Genomic DNA, 22878 nt, shown 5'->3' on the forward strand with positions numbered 1-22878 from the left:
CATTTTCCTACTGCACTTCAGTTTGTTTGAACCACAAATTTTGCAATCATTACTCCATTTTCCTACTGCACTTTACTTTGCTTGAAACACAAATTTTTGCGATCATGTCAGTGTCTGGTTGTCTACTCTTTAAAATGATCCCTCATACTCCAAAGATTCCTAGAGATCATTTCAATAGATGATCATTTTACAGGATTTCTTATAGTGCCCTATATGTATATGTAAGTTGATGCTGCCAATTTCATTGCAAAATATACTTATTCACAGAAATATTGCTGAGCATATATTTTGGTATTTATAATCATATAATCAACATACAAACAAATCTTACAAATCAGGCTCAATATTTTGAGAATATTTCTCGTGTTGTGTTCTCAAGATCGACCAGAAAAGATCCCTGTACAAAGGAGTCCATGGCTCTCAGCAAACTGAAATACAGCTCACCTCCATCCTATAAATCCAGTGAATTACAACCAATTAGTGAGGAACCAGGCATTTAAACGTTACATCAGAGAATTAGGATGGAGAACCTGAGGTTTCTTGTAAACCAGATCTGTGGGAGTGAAAGGTACCATATAACCTGGCAAATCTGTCCTCAAGGTCACCTGCAAGAAAAAAAAATTGGTATGAACTTACCTAAGTGGTAATTTATTAGACTACCAACACAAGGCCTTGGTTCAAGGCCTGACTTTCACACCTCTTTATTAGACCATATGTTTTTCCTAGTTTATTAGATGGCCCTGCGGAATGTTAGGGGCAGAATGCATAACCTTCTGGTCTCCATCAGACAACCTTACCAACTGAGCTACAACCAGCATATAGTTCATTTCATCAGCTACGACATACATGATACAAGCACAATGTTCTATATATTCTCTCATTTTTTTCAAGGGTATAGTTCCTAGAAGCAATTATATAAAGGCCAGTATTTCGGGGGGATTGATTAATTTAAACCACATTTGTCAAGAAGTACATCAGATGTGTAACATCCTTCAAACATCAAGGACATTGTTTACTGAGGCCACCTGTCAAACGTGTGCTCTTGGCCACACCATTGTCTGCATCATGGTGCATATGGAAGACTTGCTACGACGCAGTGAACAACTTCGTAATATACATATATTACTCTTTCTTCTAGATGCTGGGGTCTACAGTTTCTGCCTCTGAAGTTCATATCTTCAGTTTTTCACATATAATACACAACGTTGTGCAGCCTACAGGTTTTATATCTGCTTCACAGTAATAAGCATTTGCAGTAATGTTTTCTTTATTACTCTCAAAGCACAAATACTTGGGTTCGTCCAATAAGCACAAACCAAATCTGGTGTTAGGGTGTTTTGATGTGATCCCAAGATTTGTTCTGGACATTACTGCAAATAGCAAGGTTGTAATGTCATTTCTAGACTCCATAGTATGAGCATTCATGTTATTCATAACATATGAAAGCTGAACCTCAAATTTGCTATTTCTTCAGATGAGGATTTTGGTAGTTTGTAGCAGTGGTGACAAGTGATATTTAGCTAGCAGCTCTACTTGGGCATTCTTATCCTGACTGTGTTCATTCCCCTCTATGGTTGTGGTAAAGTAGACTATCTTTATTAGCACATGATCCGTAAATCCTGTTCTGTCTATGTTAATGTAGTAAACATCCTTTATCTACGATAGTATAGTGTTGCTTATATCCTTTTAGCATTGCATGGACTTACAACTATATACCGATTTATCTAAAACTATTATCAAAGCTGCAAATTTAGGTTCATTCAGCTTACCAAGCGTTTCCCGAGAAATACTCCACCATTATCTGCCAACAATCCCTGCATTCAATTCAAATGGGGTTCAATACACCAAACTTCAATTATTGCCATATTGCATTGATGCAATTGTTCCTTACGGGTACAAAATGCATATTCAACAATCCCCTAATGATTTTCTTCCTCATCCTCACTCCAAAGTAATGACTACAAACACAGATATGTTTGGTAGTTCTTCATGGAGAAACTGCTAAAGACATCAGAATAGACACACCAAAAATCAACATTTCACCTCACATACCCCCTTTAACAATGCAAATTAGGCCAGAAGCATCAGGGATTTACAACAAGAATCAGAGGGAGACCATATTAAAGTGTTAGTAAAATTTCTCGCTTTGCAGGGCATGGCATGTCCTTGGACTATGATCGTCAACTCCAACTCCCGCTTGTTATCACCATTGAAAACATTTGTTTTCCTTGAGTCACTTAGCCATGTACCAAAGATGTTACTTTCAGTTCATAACCAACTCTCATTTTTCAACGTGTTTCAAACATTATGCCAAAATGTAGATGTGCCAACAACTGAGTTAAAATTGAACGAAGAAAACAATGGAACAAAGGTCAAGATATGTGAAGATTGTAAACTCTAATGGCAATTCCAATGGGGAAAATCCAAAATTTTCGTATAGATAGAGATTAGGCTTAAACTGCAATTTTGGCACAGTATATCTACAATTGACTATTACCTCAAGAGCTCTCTTTCCTTTCACCTTACTTCTTTCCTCAACTAGCTTCTCCAACGATCCTGGTAAATAAACAAAAAACAGAAACAGAATGGAAATATGGTTATGTAATACACCGTAAATCCTTCAATGTGGCAAAATATTTTCCTACTAGTAGTGTCTGGTGTACAAAATCCACATTCAGAACAGATAGGTACCATAGTGCTTGATGAGCTTAACAGCAGTTTTCTCTCCAATGCCAGATACACCTGTGGATATCAATGTAAGCAAATGCAACATGAAGGGAACTTAAGAGTTTATGATATTCATGTTCTTTACACAGTACAAATATACTGCTCAATGGCATGATACCTCTCCACAATGGCTTCTTGGACATATCACTTACAGACTCTCTTAAGTTCTTTGCATTAGCTTTGTCTTTGATGAAAAGGACACTTCTAATTAAATATCTAATATTTGGCATTTGTCCACGTGAATTCAATAGTGGCCACTGGCAACAAACAAAACATATCATTTAAATTTGATGTGCTTACTGCACCTGGAATATTATCGATCCGATCTCCCATTAAAGCGAGTATGTCCACAAATTGTGATGGTTGCAAACCTCCAAATCTTTCTTGGAAGTCTTCAAGACCAAAAGATACAATTCTACAAACAGAGGATGTTCACGAATCATTCTGAAAAGCATCTCAACAGACCACAACAAGAAAAACAAGAGCTAAACAAAATAGAAGGAAACAAGCCATTCCAAACATGCAGAAGATATACACTAAACAAAGTCATAAACACAAACAGTAAGTTAAATTTGCAGCTGACATATACTCCATAATGACAATAACATCATCATCGCACAAAACGTCTATATAAGTTTCCTCTCAGTTATTCATTGTGTAAACTCTAAGAATTAGAAGCAAACACACTACTAAAATAAATAAATTGAATGAACCTGACTCACCCTGATCCACGAGGGACAAACCGATAAAGGCGCAAAGAGGAAGAAAGAAGTTGAAAGAAATCTTTATCTGTTGATAGCACACGAACCTGCAGGAAATCATGAGTAAAACCTCATATTCAGAAAAACCAATAGATTGGGCAGGAGAAAGGTTCTACTCTGCATTCCAGATGATAAAAGAAGTTCACTAGATGGATGAGGACATACACATTGGAAATTCAAATTGAATGGTTAATAGATTCTCATAGACTATAGAATAATGGGGCTGAAACCATTAACCCTCTAATATTGCTACAATTATTTAACCTATCACACTGTTAACAATAATTATTGTAAGCAAATGAAAAGAAGTAGAAATAGATGCTCATAATCAAGTTATCACAGATATTCCAAACCACCAATAGATGCTCATGTTAAAGAATACAGCTATTATAGAAGCAAATATTTGTTAAAGACGTTTTATTTTTTCTTGTGTTCACTAAAGAGGTCAAACAACTTATTGATATGTGCATATACATCACTAGAACTTGAGCACCATGGTTATTGAGCATCAAACAATGAGGAGAAATCAGAGCACAAGATATATCATTCAGGCAAATTAAACTCACTTTCTTCATCACAAATGATTACCATTTGAGGTTCAAATGATCCTACAATATAATAAGTGGCTATAGGTGTTATAACATCAGACTTACATGTTTCACAAATTACAAACTCATTAGTCCAGTAAAGTGTCAAGATTCCTGCAGCAATGAAGCAGTTATGTAAACTTTAACACCAGAAAGAACACAGGCACACAATTTTGCTTCTATAGGAAATTTAAGATTTCATACAAGAAGAGGTGAAGCTGCATTTTGAGAGCACAAGTATCAATGCGTTTTAACAGACACGTTAAAAACCTTAAGAAAAACGCAGCTTCTGTATCTATGTGGCCAGTTCTTCTAGCCTTCATACGATGAACCTTCATTTGCGTCTCCAATTACGCCTTCACCATGACGCTTGTCCAGCCAGCATGGCTGGTCATGTTGACAATGTATGTAAATACAGTGCTATCAGAATAATTCAGATAGGGGAGGACAATATAGAGTAGTTTGAGCTTGAAGTTTATATAGCAAATAAGTGTGAGTACTGTTACAAGATAAGGTTTTACAGATTAAGCTCCATAAAGGCTTGATGCACACTTGGTTGTTTTTATAGCATTCAAGCTCCAAATCACAAGGTAAATTTTATGAAAATATTTCAACCCAAATTAAAAGTCGATCAAATTAAATATAGTACAAAAACGCACCAAGAATGGAGCGCACTAAATTCAACACAATAGAACAGAAGTAAAAATACAGTTGGAAATAAAACTAGATCATTTCTACTGAACCAACAGAAGCTTAAATCTTAGTCAATTAGCAATTAAGGTCATCTACCTCTTAAAAAGTTTAGGTGGGACGCAATGCTTACAATTTTATGAATGAACTTTTATCTACATATACAAACCAGAACTTATTGCTTATTCGTACACATAGACAACTCTATTTGAACAAACCTTTATTCCATCCTTGACCGCACTCATTGCCAATGTTCCTATGACATCATCAGCCTCCACGCCGGGCACCTAAACAAACAATGTATGAGCCTCTACACATCTTCTTGCACCTCATTCGTTTCAGACATCACATTACCTGGATTGTTTTCAAGCCCATTGCAATAAGTGCTGGTTTCAGATACTGAAGAGCCTGAATCACTGTGTCAGGTGTAGGGCTTCGGTTCAACTTGTAGCTAGAATACAAAGTATGGCGAAATGTCAAGCCTGTCAATAGGATGGAAGAAGAGCATATGAATATATATTTCAGAATATTACCATTTGAAGTATATAAGTCAATAAGTATGTAAGCTTGCAGCCATACTACATAGCAATAAATAAAATCAGTCTAGTGCACATTACAAATATGGATAAACAAGTAGCATAAAAATGGTGGTCATGGAAAATTGTTTATTTTGTCAGTGAGTTTCAATAATATAGATTACTATTTGATATATACAATGACTACCATTGGCAATTTGGAATAGGTTTTTCTTTATAATATGCAATGTTTCCTTTTGGAAGGATCATTTATAGGATTACAGATCATGCATACAATGTTAATTCAATTAACAGCATTCTCCTCAGAATTCTGCAGTTTCGGACACTGACTCTTTCAAATACCTTCATGATCAAACACAACCTGGGAACAAAATATATACAAAAAAAAATACACACACAAGGATAAATCAATATAGATAAAAGTAGCAAGAATGATCAGTAAGAAGGAATGGGAGGGCATATACCGCTACATGTGATGGTATGAGTTCGAAGATTTTCAATACCTGTTTTTGTCACAACAACGAAGAAATATGAGCCCTCATCCTGACACAAGACAAAGAAAATACAACAAAAAATTGCAAGCTGTTTTCAAAAAGGGTGAAAGAGCTTCCTTTAATACAAATGGGACATACCACTCTATACGACATATCCAAAAAGTTCTAGACCTTCTAATTCTCGACTCAGAGTCATAGCATAACAGGATACCACTCTCATTAAAGACATAAATCCTGTGCCGATGTTATTATCGTCTGTACTGCAGAAGGTAATGTGTGTTCCCTATTGAAATGATAGGAGCCTATGTCACACCTAATATCCCTTGATGCCCTGAAACTAGATGTTCATCCATGTTGGATCGACCTATGCTAGAGATCTATTGAAGACAAAAATTACAATCTATCTAACTTGAGAATCTCCCATGTACCGATAACAAGATTCTTTAGTCACGTTTTATGTTTACTTACTTATTTGCTTATTTACATTTATTTCTGTTTGTTCTCAAAGATGAGACAACATATTAAGATGCAGTCTCTTGTTTGGTCTTACAGGCCATTTTGGTTTCTTAAAAAGACATTAATATATCTTTCTTTTTTCCCTAACAGGCATTTACACCAACACTTCACTTTGCATCCATACCCTTGTGATAATTAAATGACAATTATATGCTGCCCATATTAAACCATTTATTCCTCAATACATGTAATGCATCACAAGAAAAAATACACCTGCCTTCTACAATCATTCACCCTACTTATGGATCATGAGGCAACTTCTAACAGCAGTCATTCTAGAATGTTGTCTAACATCGCATTTTCATCGTACCTATGATGCATTCTCAAATGAAATGAAGTGAAAAATAAAATAGAAACTCAAAATTTCCCTTCTTTTCTTTACATTACGTTTGTCCACATATTTTTATAGGCAACAATAGGTATTTTGTAGGGTATAATCGAATTCAGCTAAACAAAATTTCCAATATTTTGTTGTATTTTGAAATAAGATATCTGACAGAAAACTAACCGTGGAAAGAGCAGTAAAGACTGTCAGCACCCAATCGCCCTCACCAAATGAGTCATCAAAAGTTTCGTATTGCAGTTTGGCTTCATATAAACAACAAATATACATATCATTCAAGAAGACCAGAAAACATATTTCCAGAAGATGATCTAGAATCTCAATTCCACAATGAATTGTATTGAGATTTACAAACAATAACATTTCAAGTTAGAACATACTCATGAGTTTGTAATAGGCCCGATAGACAACAGCCTTTCCATCAATAAGGATAAGTTTTTTTTCTCGCAGTGAAATAGATTTTTGAGTGGATTGTTGGATGGGAAATGCAACAAGAGGTTGATCATCAGGTAAAGCTAAAATGACCTTCTGTAAGAAAAAAAGTCAAGCATCAGAGAAACTCTAAAAAGTCAAACTAGATAATTACATCCCTAGATAACAATTCAATGCAAGTGGATAGCCATCCAGATGAATGATGATTCTTGGCTATTAAGCTCTATGTCAATCTTGAGATCTAGAACTTTAAAGAATGTTGGATTTTGAAAAGGACCAACTTTCTGAAAAAAGTACATATTGGAAACAGCATAAACTAGAGTGTAGAATGCATGAGGGACAGCCTTTGTGAAGAGACTGAACATTTCAGTTGCATTCTTAAAAATGCCTACAATACATCTAGCAATGTTATCATATGCGATGATTGTACTATATTTTGTATTATTGGTTCAAATCCAAATGAATCCATAACTTTGTAACATAATCTCTTTGACTCATAATTTTGTAACGTGCTCCCTTTGGAGAGCATCAGATGCTTTTGCACCATCCACTAGCAATACAATTCATGAGAAATTGTCTAATATGAAATGCAAAATTTTAGGAACCATTTTGACATGGCATGCATCATTGTCATTTGCCACCTAACGATGTTATCCATGTTGTCTTCTAGGAATATCAGCATATTAATGAATGTGCAATCCAGATGACATATTAAGGTCTCTGATATGAATATGAGGACATTAACGTGACTCCAAGTATAGTCGATAGTAGGTCAATATCGATGCATCACATTAGTCCCCTGTTAAATATGAGAGGTGGCATGTATATGAAATGGGCCTTGCACATTTAAACTATGAAATGTAAGATGACAATTGATGAAAGGCATTCCCAATTAGCATTTTGGGAACTCAGCAAAAAGATGAAGTTCCAACTTCTCTATTCAGTCAATAAATGCAAGACAAAGAGAACCTTATAAAGGATCTTTGTTATCATTCATGGAATAATTCTTAGAACTCTAATAAAAAGGATGTATTCAAGAACACGTGATCAAGTTGTAGCTAGAGGGGTATGAATGCTAAAATGGTAGCCAAGAACTTATATATCTCATGTTTAAAGGCATGCTCATCCGTCTCCCTAACTCAAAAACTAAGAATAATGTTACTAATCATGTAAGATGCTACAGCATGGCATTTGTTAGCATTCGACGTTAGATGGAATAAGATATTAACACTTAGTGTTAACATCCAGACATATATCCATATATGAAAATATCAGATGAAAGGTAGTTACAATCTGCAGATTGTAAGGAACACATGTAGGATCTCACGATGTTAAGATTTACTGGAATGACATGCTAAAGAAAAATGAGAAGGCACATCTGTTCAGTAATATACATTGGTATGTCACAACTGGAGGGAGAAAATACAGAGATCGCTCCTTTTTACATGAGGAGAAAGTTCCTCTTTATAAAGGCCAAGATATGGCCGTTGGGCTAACTAGCTGTTGGAAATAACTAGCCGTTGGGCTAGCCGTTATAACTTTTAAACATTCTCAACACTCCCCCTCAAGATGGGCGAAAAATATCCACTAAGCCCATCTTGTCACACAATCTAGTAAGACTTACTGGCCCAAGTTCCTTTGTAAGACAATCTGCTACTTGATGTTCAGTAGAAACATGACTCAATTTTAATATTCCATTATCAAGCTTTTCCTTGATAAAGAATCTGTCGATTTCGATGTGCTTGGTCCTATCGTGCTGTACCGGATTGTTGGCAATGTTGATTGCTGACTTATTGTCACACCACAACATCTGATTTTCTTAATTCACCTTTAGTTCTACTAGGAGAGTTCTCAGCCATAACATCTCTGCAACTCCTATAGCAATAGCTTTATACTCTGCTTCCGCTGTTGACCTTGCTACTACTGAATGTTTCTTACTCTTCCAAGAGACCAGATTGCCTCCAACAAACATGCAGTATCCTGATGTGGATTTCCTATCATCAGCACAACTAGCCCTATCAGAATCACAATAGCCCTCAATGTTAAAATGACCATGTTTTCTAAAGATTAATCCCTTCCCCGGGGCACCTTTGAGATATCTCAGAATATGGTACACTGCATCCATATGATCTTTCCTCGGATCATGCATGTAGCGACTTACCACATTTACTGCAAATGAAATATCTGAACGGGTGTGAGTCAAATAAATCAGCCGAGCTACCAATCTTTGATACCTTTCATGATTAACTTTCTCTCCTGCAAATTCAGTTAGCTTGATCTTTTGGTCGATTGGAGAAGCTACGGGCCTACAACCCAACATTCCAGTTTTTGTGAGAAGATCTAATACATATTTTCACTGACATAGAACAACTCCTTCTGCTCCACAAGCTACCTCAATTCCAAGAAAGTATCGTAACAATCCTAGATCCTTCACCTCAAACTCTTTACCCAATTGCACCTTCAATTGGGCAATTTCCCCTTCATCGTTACCCGTGATAATTATATCATCCACATACACAGCAAGTAATGTAGTATGCTCCTTGTGTTGTCGAAAAAACACTGTATGGTCTACATTTGTTTGTTGGTATCCCATACCCACCATAGCCCTTCTTAACCTGTCGAACCAAGCTCGAGGAGATTGCTTCAGTCCATAAAGCGACTTCCTTAGTCTGCAAACCTTACCTATTGTTTGAATTGTATGAAAACCTGGGGGGACATCCATGTACACTTCCTCCATCAACTCTCCATGAAGGAATGCATTTTTTACATCTAATTGATGTAATTTCCAATCCTTATTCACTGCTAAGGAAATAAGTGTTTTAACAGTGCTCATCTTCGCCACAGGTGCAAAAGTCTCATCGTAGTCAATGCCATATGTCTGACTATATCCTTTAGCCACCAATCGTGCCTTGTATAGATCTATTTTTTCCTCTGGGGTCTGTTTTATTGTAAACACCCATTTGCACCCAACCGCCTTCTTTCCTAGTGGTAGTGACACAATCTCCCAAGTTTTGTTCTTCTCAAGAGCTCCGAGTTCTTCTTGCATGGCTGCTTTCCATTTGGATCTTCTTTAGCAACCTGCCAACACTTGGGTAAAGTGACAGAGTCTAATGATGCAGTGAATCCTCTATGTGTAGTTGATATGTTAGAATAAGAGATAAACTGAGCAATATCATGAGGAAAACCATAACGATCAAGAGGGACTCCTGCATTATTGCGAGAGGTCCTCCTAATCTCTATAGGAGGAGAGGAAATCATATCACCTGTGATTTATGGGTTTGGGAGTTCTGTAAGTATTTCAGAAGTCGAGGCAGGTCGGGACATGGAACTTGATGGCACATGTGGCACTGAAGATGTGTTCATATTTCCTTCTTTCTACCTCTTCTTCCTTGTATAAACCTTTAGCTCCCCCTCAACTTGAGTCCCAACACATATAGGCTCCTCGTCTTCATTTCCTTCTTCTTCCGTACTACATACGTTCACTTGTTTCTCAGTTGATGTAGGGATCAATAAAGGAATTGATCCTATTTTTAGCAACCTCCCACCATTATCTCCTTCCCTCATATTTTCAGTCTCAATTAAGTCATCAAAGGGTGAAGTTATCCCTTGTTTATAATATGGCTCTGACTCTCTGAAATGCACATCCATCCTCACAAATAATCTCTTCTCTACTGAACTCCAACAAACATAGCCCTTTTGTGTGGCAGAGTATCCCACAAATACACATTTTATAGCTGTAGGATCAAGTTTTCCTACAGATGGTCTACTGTCCTTTACAAAACACACACATCCAAACACCTTCAAAGGAAGGATTCCAGAGTTATTGCCTTGCAACAACTCACATGGAGACGTCCACTCCAATACTCTAGAGGGCATTCTATTGATCAATGTGGCAACCGTCAAAACTGCCTGTCCCCACAACTGCTTTGGGACATTCATAGAAATCATCATGCTTCTCGTTACCTCTAGAAGATGTCTTTTCTTCCTCTCTACTACTCCATTTTGTTCTGGTGTACATGGGCAAGTACTTTGATGTTGTATTCCTTGATCTGAGAGGTATGCCCTAAATGTCATGTTAGCATACTCTGTTCCATTATCATACCTCAACACTTTTACTAGTGCACCATATTGAGTTTTAACTGCTCTATGAAAATCTTTAAAACAAGCAAATACTTCATTCTTTTTCCTCATCAAAGATAACCAAGTCACACGAGAGAAGTAGTCAATGAAAGAGACAAAATATCGATATCCATTAATAGAACTTGTGGAACATGGTCTCCAAACATCGGAGTGTATTACATCAAATGCATGGGAACTCCTATGACCTGAACTAGCATATGAGCTTTTAGTAAGCTTACCAAATTCACATGCATCACAAACAAGTTTTGTTTTATCAACCTTTTCAAAAAGGTGTGGATACACCCGACTCAAAACGCCATAAGAGGTATGTCCCATACGTTGGTGGTAAAGTATCAACAACTCCTCATAACTCATTTTAGATCCCCTTACATCTGTTCCCTCTACCATAGATGTTAATGTTGAATCCAGCCCTTCACGATCCAAATACCATAGTCCACTATGCCATGTGCCAATCCCAAGTCTCCGACCTGTCCCTTTCTCCTGGAATATCACCTTGGGAATATCAAAAGAAACAACACAGTTTAGAAGGTGTATGATAGAACTAATGGATAATAAGTTTACTGGGAAAAGGAGCATGCAACACATTAGACAATGTCACAGAGTCGGTACAATTTACTGTACCTATACCCACTATAGGTTGTGTTGTACCATCAGCAATTTGAATGCTTTCTGGCATTGATAAGTCAGTATACAAGGAGAATTCACTAGTATTACATGTTACATGCCTAGATGCACCAAAATCAATTATCCATTCTGGAGTAGAGGCAAGAGTATTTGTGTTGCTAGTACTTGTGGCTAAATAAGCATAGGTGGCAATGTTACCTCTTGACATGAATGAAGTATCATCTGCGGCTCTTTGCTTCCTCCTAAGTATTTCTAAGAGTGCTTGATCCTCTTCGGTGAACACCACCTTAGTTCCTTCCTCTTCTTTTGTTACCATCAAGTTTGCTTGGTGACCTCCTCTTGCACCTCTAGTTTGTCCACATCCTCCATATTCTCTCTCCTTCAATGGTTTAGGGCAAGCATTCTCTAAATGACCAGCTTCACCACAATTGTAGCATTTTCAATTTTCACTTCCGCTTGAATTTGACACCATTAGTGTTGATCGTACCCTTGGAAGTCCGGTAGTATTAGAGAGCAGCTTCATTCTACTCTCCTCTTGTATCATAGTCGCAATTGCCTCATCAAGTGTGGGAATTTCAGCCTTGGGGCAAGCATTCTTTAAATGACCAGCTTCACCACAATTGAGCATTTTCAATTTTCACTTCCGCTTGAATTTGACACCATTAGAGCTGATCGTACCCCTAGAAGTCCGGTAGTGTCAGAGAGCAGCTTCATTCTACTCTCCTCTTGTATCATAGTTGCAATTGCCTCATCAACTGTGGGAATTTCAGCCTTGGCTAGAAGAACTGCCCTTCTTTGATCAAACAACGGGTTGAGATATTTCAAAAATTGCATGGTTCTTCTTTGAGCAGAAATTTCCTTGCTCTTACATTGAGGATCATTGCACACTGTCACAAGCGAGAAATGATCGTATTTTGCCCATAGACGCTCCAGCTCTATGATCGTATTCTCCCTGCCAAACAGCATCTATCGCTTGCTCGATTTGAAATACTCTCATGCTGTTTCCCCTCCCAGCATACGTCTTTTGCAATTTCTCCCATATCTCCTTCACACTTAAAATTCCATCAACTATTGTGGTGATTGATAGAATCATGGAGTTGAGAAACCACATGTACAAAGACATGTGGGTAGGTCTCCATGTTTTCCATTCATTGCTCGTTATGACAAGAGGTTCTTTCTCTTCTCTCGTTAGGTAGCCGTCAAGGCTTCTCCCTGCCAAGGCACCTATAATCCGACGCGACCAGCTCAAGTATGTGGCTGGTTCATCGAGGTTGAACTCAACTGGGAGGAGTTCAAGTCGGGGTGGTGGTTGTGTTCCTGTCACACCTCTAGATGCTACAATCTCAGCCTGCTTCATGTATTTCACCAATGTTTTCACCTCATCCTCATTCAATTTTGAGAACACCTCATCCATCTTCTCAACTTGACCTATCTTTGCTCTCCTCTTTTGACTTCTTTTCTCAAGTCACCTCTCAATCACATAGCAATGTCATCCCACATGGAAAAAAATCCCCCTTTCCTCTCTTGGATGCTAGGACAGTGCTGCTCCAATCGCTGTCATACCAGCAGAAGGGTGGATCTAGGGTTTTGCAGAGGGGCGGATCTATGCTCTGATACCATAAAGAAAAATGAGAAGGCACATCTGTTCAGTAATATACATTGGTATGTCACAACTGGAGGGAGAAAATACAGGGATCACTCCTTTTTACATGAGGAGAAAGTTCCTCTTTATAAAGGCCAAGATATGGCGGTTGGGCTAACTAGCTGTTGGAAATAACTAGCCATTGGGCTAGCCGTTATAACTTTTAAACATTCCCAACACATGCAAAAGAGTTTGCTTTGGTAATATTGCTGTGACTCTCAAAGTCATCCGTATAGGCTATATGGAATCAAATATGACAAATAGTCCAGCAAACGATTCTCGCTAGGAAGAATGCCTATATTGTGGAAATTGGTGAAAACCTAACAAAGCAATGCCACATGGAGATAGATGGCCCATGGGCTATAAACGAATTTTCTGTGAGAAGAAGTAATGACAGTATTTGAGGAGCAAACATCAGCTAACTCTATGACAGCTGCCAAGGTAAGATGGGGGATTCAAGTGTTAGGGTCCTGTTCTAACATTCTCTCCAGTTCTACGTTTATCATCTCTTGGAGGTATCCCTCTCCTATCTAGTTTTTCAGTACCCTATTTGTGCTGGCACAGAATTTAAACCGACCCATTAGTTTGGGTAGCACTCATTAAAAACTTCAATTCTATTCACTATTTTTTAAAAGTAATCAAATTGATTTCACAAGTATAGTAGGGAAAAGCAACATGCCCATGATTCATACACAAAAATCCTCACTTTTGTCAATCTGGATTTTTTAAGAGTTCTGTTGAAATATTTAATTAGTTTATGCTTCGGCACCAACTCAATCAGGTGTATTAGTTGATTCAACTATCAATATGACATGGAATACCAATAGAAACCCAGAATGTTTCCCTCCTAAATTTGGCATTCCTAGAAGACAGATATGCACGCACACCTCCGAAACAAAAGCATCTGCCAATTGTGCCGTCAAGGAGTGGAATCGGAAGAACCTTAGATTTGCCATTGTACTATTCTTTATATAAATAGAGGGAGAAACTATTGCCTCTTTAACCAAAAATTTGGCACACTATGCAAGGTTATCGAATATGAGGACCAACAACGCTTGGGACTGTTCTTGCTAGAGCTCAAGAGACACAGGGAGAAGTTGTGGAATGATAACAATACACCACACAAGCTCATCAACAAAAAACTATCACAACTTTCTTTAGCCCCAACAATCCTACACATGCTACAAGTCAATCAAAGGCTATACATGTGGGGTCCTAACCAAGACACTACAAAGGGGTTATATGTAATAGATCAGGCAATTGCAATTTGTCATGCTCATAGACCTGGCCCTATGAGCCACAATCTCCCCACCCTTGATATGAATAGACAAAGGCCACTAACTCCCACTATCATAAGTGTTTCCCTCACTTTGGCAATTTCTCCATTCTAGATTGGCCCATGTTGGAGATGTTTCAAAGACAAATGATTGTAAAGAATCTAGCTCTAGTAGAGTTTAGTATTCAAAAGCGTAGTGTGTGTGAGAGAGAGAGAGAGTGAATGTATAAGCAAGAGAAGGAATTACAGAGAATAACCAGAAAAATAAGAAAACACACAATAGGGGAATGACAGCTTATGCACTTAAGAGGAGCTATATTAATTATCTAAAGATCATCAACGAAACTAAATGGCCAAAGGGGGTTTTATATAAGTCCTCAAGGGACTGCCCTATTAAATGTGTTGGTGGAATCTAACCAAGATATCCACTTGAGTACGATTTTGTCATAAGAATATCTAATATTCTTTGACCACACTAACACTCGACAACTACACAGATTACAATAAAGTGTGCTCACACACTTTTTCACACATCGTCCTTTTCTTCATAAGCACATGTTCACACAAGTTGAGCTTGATTCTCAACACGCCCCCTCAAGGTCAATTGTGTGTCCTCTTAAGCTTGGTTGTCTTGGTGTAGTTGATGACCCGATTGCAGTTGGTTGGACAACTAGACCGTGGTTTTCCCATTGTTCCTATGTACTCGTTCTTGATCTAGCAATGTCGATCTTGCCAATCCAAAATTTCGAACTTGTCAAGGGTGCCTATAGGGTCGGGTTTATCTCTAACTTCAAAAATTCCAGGCTTTGGAAAGTCTTCCTCTAACTTGCCGGGTCAAGTCGGGTTAGATGTGCCGGTCTTACTTTGTCAATGCCGATCACACTCTTCCTCTTGTATGGTGCTGATTCTCCATGGTTTCCTTTGTCTTTGTACTTGTACTCTCCCCCAAGCTCATCATATTGAGTGCTCTAAGGCCTAGATCCACTGAGAATTGTTGTAGCTTGTCGAGACCTAGTGCCTTAGTGAAAATATCAGCCACTTGCATGTTGGTGCCAATGTATTGGAGGTCAATGTCACCGGCCAGTATGCGCTCACGGATGTAATGATAGTGCACCTCTATGTGCTTAGTCCGGGCATGAAACACCGGATTCTTTGCAAGCTGGATGCTGCTAAGATTATCGCAGTGGATCAATATTGTCTCGTTCACCAATTCGTTGAAGTCTTTCAGCAGTCTTTTAAGCCATACAACTTCGCAAGCAGCTATAGTTGCAGCCCTATACTCCGCCTCAGTGCTCGATAGAGCGACTGTTGGTTGTTTCTTGATGCTCCAAGAGATTGCTCCACTACCGAGTGAAAACATAAATCCTGAAGTGGATCTCCTATCAGATGCATTGCCTGCCCAATCAGCATCCATGAAGCCTTCGAGTTGAAGTGGTGCTCACCGGTCTCCACCACGCCAAGTCTCTTGGGTTCCCTCAAATTCATGAACCATTCTTGATGACTTGTCATGTGATTTGAGGCACCTGAGTCCACGAACCATACATCATCAGATTGGGAAACACTTCTTATCATGCTATTCGCTCGGTGTCGCATAACAAACATCGGCCCTTTGTTTTCTAGGTCAGCCATCACAGCATAGTTTGTTTGCTGCCAGGGTGAGGCAGCTGAGTCATTCTTCTTCTTCCGACACTCGGCTTCAAAGTGGCCAGGCTTTCCACAATACCAGCACTCAGTTTGCTGGTTCTGCCTGGTTGATGCAGGCTGCTGGAAGCTCCCCTTTTTGCCGGAATTCCCTCGGCTGTTTCGACCTTCTTGCTGCCTGGAATTAAACTGTTGTGGACGTCATCCACCTCTTCCTCGGCTATTCCTCCCCCGATTTCCACGACCATGATCGTGACCTCGACCGAGATCATCATGTGCATATAGCATCTGCCCATCAGATGTTGTGCTTTTCGACCGTGTATGGTTCTCCTCAACCATTAGCATGGATTGCAAGTCGAAAAAGCTTGGGGGCTTCTCTCTTGTTGTTATGGCAGTTCGAAATGAGCCATACTTTTGTGCACGGCCGCCATCTCGTCATCATCAACTGCGACATTGATGGAGCCAAGGGAATCGCATAAGTCTTTGATCCAAAGGGTATAATCCGCCACGGACATATCCCCCTGCTGAATATTGTTCAACTCCTGCCGGAGTTGAAGTTTTCTGGCTGTGGTTGAAGCCGCAAAAATCTTCTTCAAGTTTTTCCACGCTTCTGTTGGGGCTTTCGCATCACGAATATAGCTTAACATGTGATCTTGCACACATGTTGCCAAACAATACATCACCCTACTGGCCCCTTGTTGCTATGTGGGGTAGTTGGGATTTATAATATCGGGGGCTGTTTCTTGAGCTCCCTCAATATAACTCCAATACCCTTGCCCCACTAGGTATTGTTGCATCTTATATTCCCAAGATGCGTAGTTGTGCCTATCCAACTTCTCTATTGGAAGTGCGCTACCCATCTGTGCATTCATTTTCTGATTTAGCTTGATTCGTATGATCTTGTTAACGTGAGCCTCTTGCTATGCAACACTACAACGATGATAGTAGATTTTAAACAACGTCTCTAGCTGCTCACACAATTTCAATGGTAGAGCTCAGTGAAGGATCTCTAACCCTCACGCTCTGATACCATGTAAAGAATCTAGCTCTAGTGGAGTTTAGTATTCAAAAGCGTAGTGTGTGTGTGAGAGAGAGAGTGAATGTATAAGCAAGAAAGAAAGAAAGAAAGAAAGATATATTAACATCTTTTAAGAGGCCAAAATGGCCTATAAGACCAAATAAGAGATTACATCTTAAGTGTTGTCTCGTCTTTGAGAACAAATCAAAATAAAATAAATATTACACAATAAATAACATGAAAAGAAGAGAAGGAATTACAAAGAATAATCAGAAAAATAAGAAAACACACAATAGGGGAATGACAGCTTATGCACTTAAGAGAGCTATATTAATTATCTAAAGATCATCGACTAAACTAAATGGCCAAAGGGGGTTTTATATACAAGTCCTCAAGGGACTGCCCTATTAAATGTGTTGGTGGAATCTAACCAAGATATCCACTTGAGTACGATTTTGTCATAAGAATATCTAATATTCTTTGACCACACTAGCACTCGACAACTACACGGATTACAATTAAGTGTGCTCACACACTTTTTCACACATCATCCTTTTCTTCATAAGCACATGTTCACACAAGTTGAGCTTGATTCTCAACAATGATAATCTATCTTAATTGAAAATCTTGCATGTATGAATAACAAGATTCTTTATGTTGGAGGGTGGCAGATTCAAACCTGCACTCTCTTTCATCTTTATTATCTCTGTACTACATTCTCTCTCTTCCCAAATTCTTCTCTCTAAAATCTGCAACTCTTTAAATGCCTTCTCTCTCTAGAATCTGTGACGCTTTAAATGCTCAAGAATATGTATACTCATGAAGTTCAGCATCGGAGAGATGAGAATCACGAACGGTGGCTTGAAGCCACTTGGGAAGTAGTGGAAGCTGGTTTGTAGAGGGAGGGGAAACAAGTGGAATTGAGGGAGAGGATTGAATTGTTGGCGAAGTTAGAGATTGAGTAGGAGGAGATGGGGGACTTGAAGATGAGACATCTTCGTCTAAAATAGGAGATTCCGGAGGAGCTGGGATTTCAACCATGAACTCAGGTGAAATCCTAGAATCATCAGGCTGAGACTCCACAAAATGAGCATCCCTAGAGATGACTAAGGACTTTGACTCTAAATCCCATAACCTGTATGCTTTAGATTGTGTGTTGTACACAAGAAATTTGCATTTCTTGGTTTTGGACTCAAATTTAGTCCTTTTATGATCTAAAATGTGAACATAAGCATCACAACCAAAGACTTTAAAATGAGATACTAAGCGCTTTACACCTTAAATGCTTCTGGAGGCATCATTCCAGCAACTGCTTTTGTTGGGCAGCAATTGATGAGATTGTTGTGTTGACAGCTTCAGCTCAAAACAAGCGAGGAAGATCAGATTGAGATAGCATCGTACGAGCCATCTCTTGGACTGTCCGGTTCTTCCTTTCCACAACTCCATTTTGTTGAGGAATATTGGGTGTAGAAAATTGGCGAGCAATGCCTCGTTGAGAGCAGAAATTGTGGAAAGCTTGGGAGATAAACTCTCCACCATTGTCCAACCTGATCTTTCAAACTTTCTTCGATGTCTCGTTCTCCACGAGAGCTACCCATTCTTGAAATTTTGTGAAGGGTTGAGATTTTTCTACGAGAAAATAAATCCAAACCTTGTAGGAGAAATCATCAATGATGAGCATGAAGTAGCGTGCACCACCAAGAGTAGTGGTTTTCATGGGACCACAAAGATCCATGTGCACTAACTCCAAGATAGATGTTGCACAGTGAGTGGTTTCATGAGGGAAAGGCTCTCAATGTTGCTTGCCATGAAGACAAGCAACACATGGGGTATTGGGAGTTTTGAAAATAGGAAGATCCTCAACTAGTTGGGAAGAAGAGAGCTTTTGAAGAGAATCATAGTTGAGATGACCAAACCTAGCATGCCACAACGTGGGATCTTCTTGTGCCACCAACACATGAGAGCCTTGAAGAAGATGAAGAAGATGAGATTTGGACTTCTCCAAGGGGCTATGGGAACTTTTCATGCGGTATAAACCCCCTTCTTGCATGCCACTAGCTACAATTTGTAGGTTGTTGGTGTCAATGACTTCCAAAACTGAGCTATCAAAGTAGACTCCATAACCTTGCTTAGTGATTTGGTAAACTGAAAGTAGGTTGGCAGAGATGCGAGGCACATGTAGCAAATCTTGAAGAATAACAGGTTCTTCATTTGAAGAATTGTTAAGAAACACATTACCCACACATGAAGCCTCAATGCTTGAGGCATCTCCTATGGAGATTTGGGAGGAGCTAGGTTTCACATCATGCAAAATGGATTTGTCATAGGTCATGTGTGAAGTAGCACCACTATCTACTAACCACTCATCAATGGTTGAGGTAGTTGGTCCAGCCAAATGTGAAGTATGTTCCTCAATGCCAAGGAAAACCGTTTCTTTGGCTGAGTGGGCTGAGTGGGCCGAGTTGGATTTCAATGTAGGTTGATTTTCGGTAGAAGAAGAGTTCTTAGAGTTGTCCCTTTTCTTTTTCCGATAATCCGGCTGAATGTGACCTTTGTAGCCACAATAATGACAAGTGAGCTCCTTGTAGGTTGGGTTGTTTGGTGGTCTTGGATTGGGTTTGTTGTAGGAGTTACCATTTTGCTTCCACTTGCCTTTACTTGTCGCATGTAGAAGTGTCTCATTGGAAGTTTGAGCACTTTTCTTCCTTGTTGCCCTATCTTGTAGCATACCAAGAAATGTATTCATATCAGGTGTGTTGGGAAGAAGAGAAATTGTGTCAGAAAATGCTGAGAATGACTCAGGCAACTAAATCATTAGACGATGCACAAACTCAACTTCAGTTGACTTGCTTCCCAAAGAAACTAGTTCCTTTTGGAGAGTAACAAATTGTGTTATTTGATCCATGATGTTGGGAGTGTCATGAATCTTGAGATTTGCTAGTTGGCTCTCAATAGCTATCATTTGAGCATGATTAGCTCGATGATACCTCTTTTTGATGGTTGTCCATAGTTCATTGGCTGTCTCTTCATCTCTATCTTGAAATTGACGAGCGATGCTCGGTTTAATATTAAACATGAGGAAAGCATGAGCATAAGAATCCTTATCTAGCCAAGCTTCAATCTCAGCGTTAGATGAGCCAGCAACTGATTTGGTTGAAGAGGATGAATTTATTGGTGGTTTCTTGTCACTACCATTGACTACATTCCATAAACGATGGCATTGTAGCAAGGTCTTTATTTGTAGCTCCCAATCCAAGTAATTGTTCCCATCCAAGATGGACTCTTTGGGGAGTTGGGGAATAGTTGATGAAACAATGGTGGCATGTGAGGCCATAGATATCCTCCTCTTGAGCTACAACTAGACAATTTACAATAATTGTAAGTAGATGCTCAAGGTCTTTCTACTTCTCCCTAGATGCTAGGAGAGGCTCAGATGAGGGGAAAAGAAAAAAAAGAACCTCCTCTGTAGGTTGGGAGGGTGGCTGCTAAGCGAACCTCCTCTATAGGGTTAGGAGGGAGGGATAAAAGAAAATAGGTTTGTGTGCTCTTTGGCAAAAAAAATCAGGCTGAGGATATGGAGACCTCACTGCTCTGATACCATGTGAGAAAAGCTGTTAATAGCAGCAGCAGAAGAGTTAGAACAAAATAGACACAGCCAAGCTGTGAGAAGGCTATTAGACAACAGTAGAAAAGATGGTTGCAAAGAGTAGAGACACAACCAAAGAGTTGTGCTTGTTTGTAAGTAGCAGCAGAAAATAATGTTATTACAAAAGAGGCTGGTATAAGCCTATTTATACAAAATTGGGAATGGTTGTTTGGTAGTTAAGAGACTCTTGTACTACCAAAAAGGTACAATAAACTAGGAATAAAAAGGGAATATCTTGGAAAAAGTCGAAGAGACAAAAGGCATTTAAAAGCATTGCAAATTCTAGAGAGAGAAGGCATTTAAAGAGTTGCAGATTCTAGAGAGAGAAGAATTTGGGAAGAGAGAGAATGTAGTACAGAGATAATAAAGATGAAAGAGAGTGCAGGTCTGGAGCTGCCACCCTCCAATATATGAATCCCCATTCATAGCCCTTCTTGAAATAATAGCAAGAACTCCTCACAAGAAGTGGGGGATTCTGCACTTAATGTTCAAGAGAAATGTGTGCATACATCTCTCTACTCACTCTTTCTCAACTTCACCAACTTGGCACCAGCCATCTGAGCTTGAAGGTGCTTTATATGTGTCATAAACACCTCCACTTTCTCTTCTTCCACCATCAGCTCAGGGCCTAGCACCAAGTTTTGGATTCTAGTCTCATTCCACGCAGCATACACATTTGGCAAAATTCTCTAGACATACACTACCTTTGACATTTGTTGAATGAACATCAGTACCAAATTTTCTATGCTTATAATGATTGCATACCTGGCGTTCCCATTTCACCTTCTCCATGCCCTCACATCCATTGTGGTTTGGAGGGATCAGGACCATTGAATCTACATCCACCACTGAATGTAGATCCATTCCAAGCATGATGTCTAGAAGCTTATTGAAATCCAAACATGATGGTCATATTGAGCTTCCAGAATATGTCTCTCGTTTTTGGAGGTTGCCCTCCGAAACCACTAGCAATAATGATCTCTATTTGCCAATGAATTCCCTCACACTATCACTTATTAGTGTCATTTGCGGCACTTGACCGGCATCAACTTGAAAGTTGAAGTAAATATATTAAACCTTTGGTTTGAGTTGCATGACGTTGCAAAAGAAGGACATCGGACCATTTGCTTGAGCAGCATTAACTTAAAATGAAGGCATTTATCTTTTGTTTTCTGAAGCATTAACTTGGAAATAAAGACATTGAAAGACACACAACACGCAATCATGTCCTCCTGGATCCTTTCTTGAACGTTGAGAAATATCATTTGCGAATTGTTCAAGAGAAATGCTGTTTTCCAGATTCCTCATGAGAACTATCTCTTTTTTTCAAGGGAAAGATCTTTTTTTTCAGACTGTTTGAGAGAGAGAGAGAGAGAGAGAGATCATTTTTCGGATTCTTAAAGACAAAGTAACTTTTCGGAATCATGGAGAGAAGAAGAAGAAGAAGGTTTGGGAGACTCCCCGAGAAAGAGGAATATAAGAAAATAGAGAGGGAGAGATGGATGGAGGGCAGATCTTACCTTGGAGGAGTCGGGGAGGAGGAGTTGTTGTTTCCGATGTGGGGAGAGGTGAAGGAAGCGTTTGGCGAGATGAGGCGGCGAAGAAGAAGAAGAAGAGGGAGGGGAAGGAGAAGCAGAAGGAGAGAAGGGGTGGTGATGCGTGAGGAGGTGTGCAGCCCGCCATATCCAGCCGGCGGCCATGAGCTCTGCCTCTTGCCTCTGCTGCAAGCAAGCAGAGAGAGAGAGAGAGAGAGAGAGTGGGGGTTCAAATTTTCAAATTCTGAAGCTCTCTCCTGCATCAGGCAC

General features: G+C 39.2%; 1 protein-coding gene across 2 annotated transcripts; it reads right to left on the bottom strand.

Annotated features, from left to right (window-relative positions):
- Positions 1 to 216: 216 nt before the first annotated feature.
- LOC147852457 (uncharacterized) lies at positions 217 to 22874 on the bottom strand. Of its 2 annotated transcripts, none has more exons than XM_087333728.1 (14): positions 22594 to 22874; positions 7035 to 7179; positions 6820 to 6899; positions 5766 to 5804; positions 5644 to 5662; positions 5120 to 5247; positions 4984 to 5052; positions 3450 to 3535; positions 3033 to 3142; positions 2692 to 2742; positions 2498 to 2556; positions 1770 to 1814; positions 531 to 605; positions 217 to 451 (listed from the first exon to the last, which is right to left on the bottom strand). In XM_087333728.1, the coding sequence occupies exons 1-14, from the start codon at positions 22771 to 22773 to the stop codon at positions 341 to 343; spliced, it is 1197 nt and encodes a 398-aa protein (XP_087189854.1). In that variant the 5' UTR covers positions 22774 to 22874; the 3' UTR covers positions 217 to 340. The 2 variants fall into 2 exon arrangements, with proteins under 2 accessions (XP_087189854.1, XP_087189853.1); XM_087333727.1 differs by having other exon boundaries at positions 7035 to 7182; positions 22594 to 22872.
- Positions 22875 to 22878: the final 4 nt, after the last annotated feature.

This window comes from Azolla caroliniana, unplaced genomic scaffold (assembly GCF_043228905.1).
Source record: "Azolla caroliniana isolate FFs.n. ecotype wild unplaced genomic scaffold, voAzoCaro1.0.p SCAF_18, whole genome shotgun sequence".
NCBI lineage: Eukaryota > Viridiplantae > Streptophyta > Polypodiopsida > Salviniales > Salviniaceae > Azolla > Azolla caroliniana.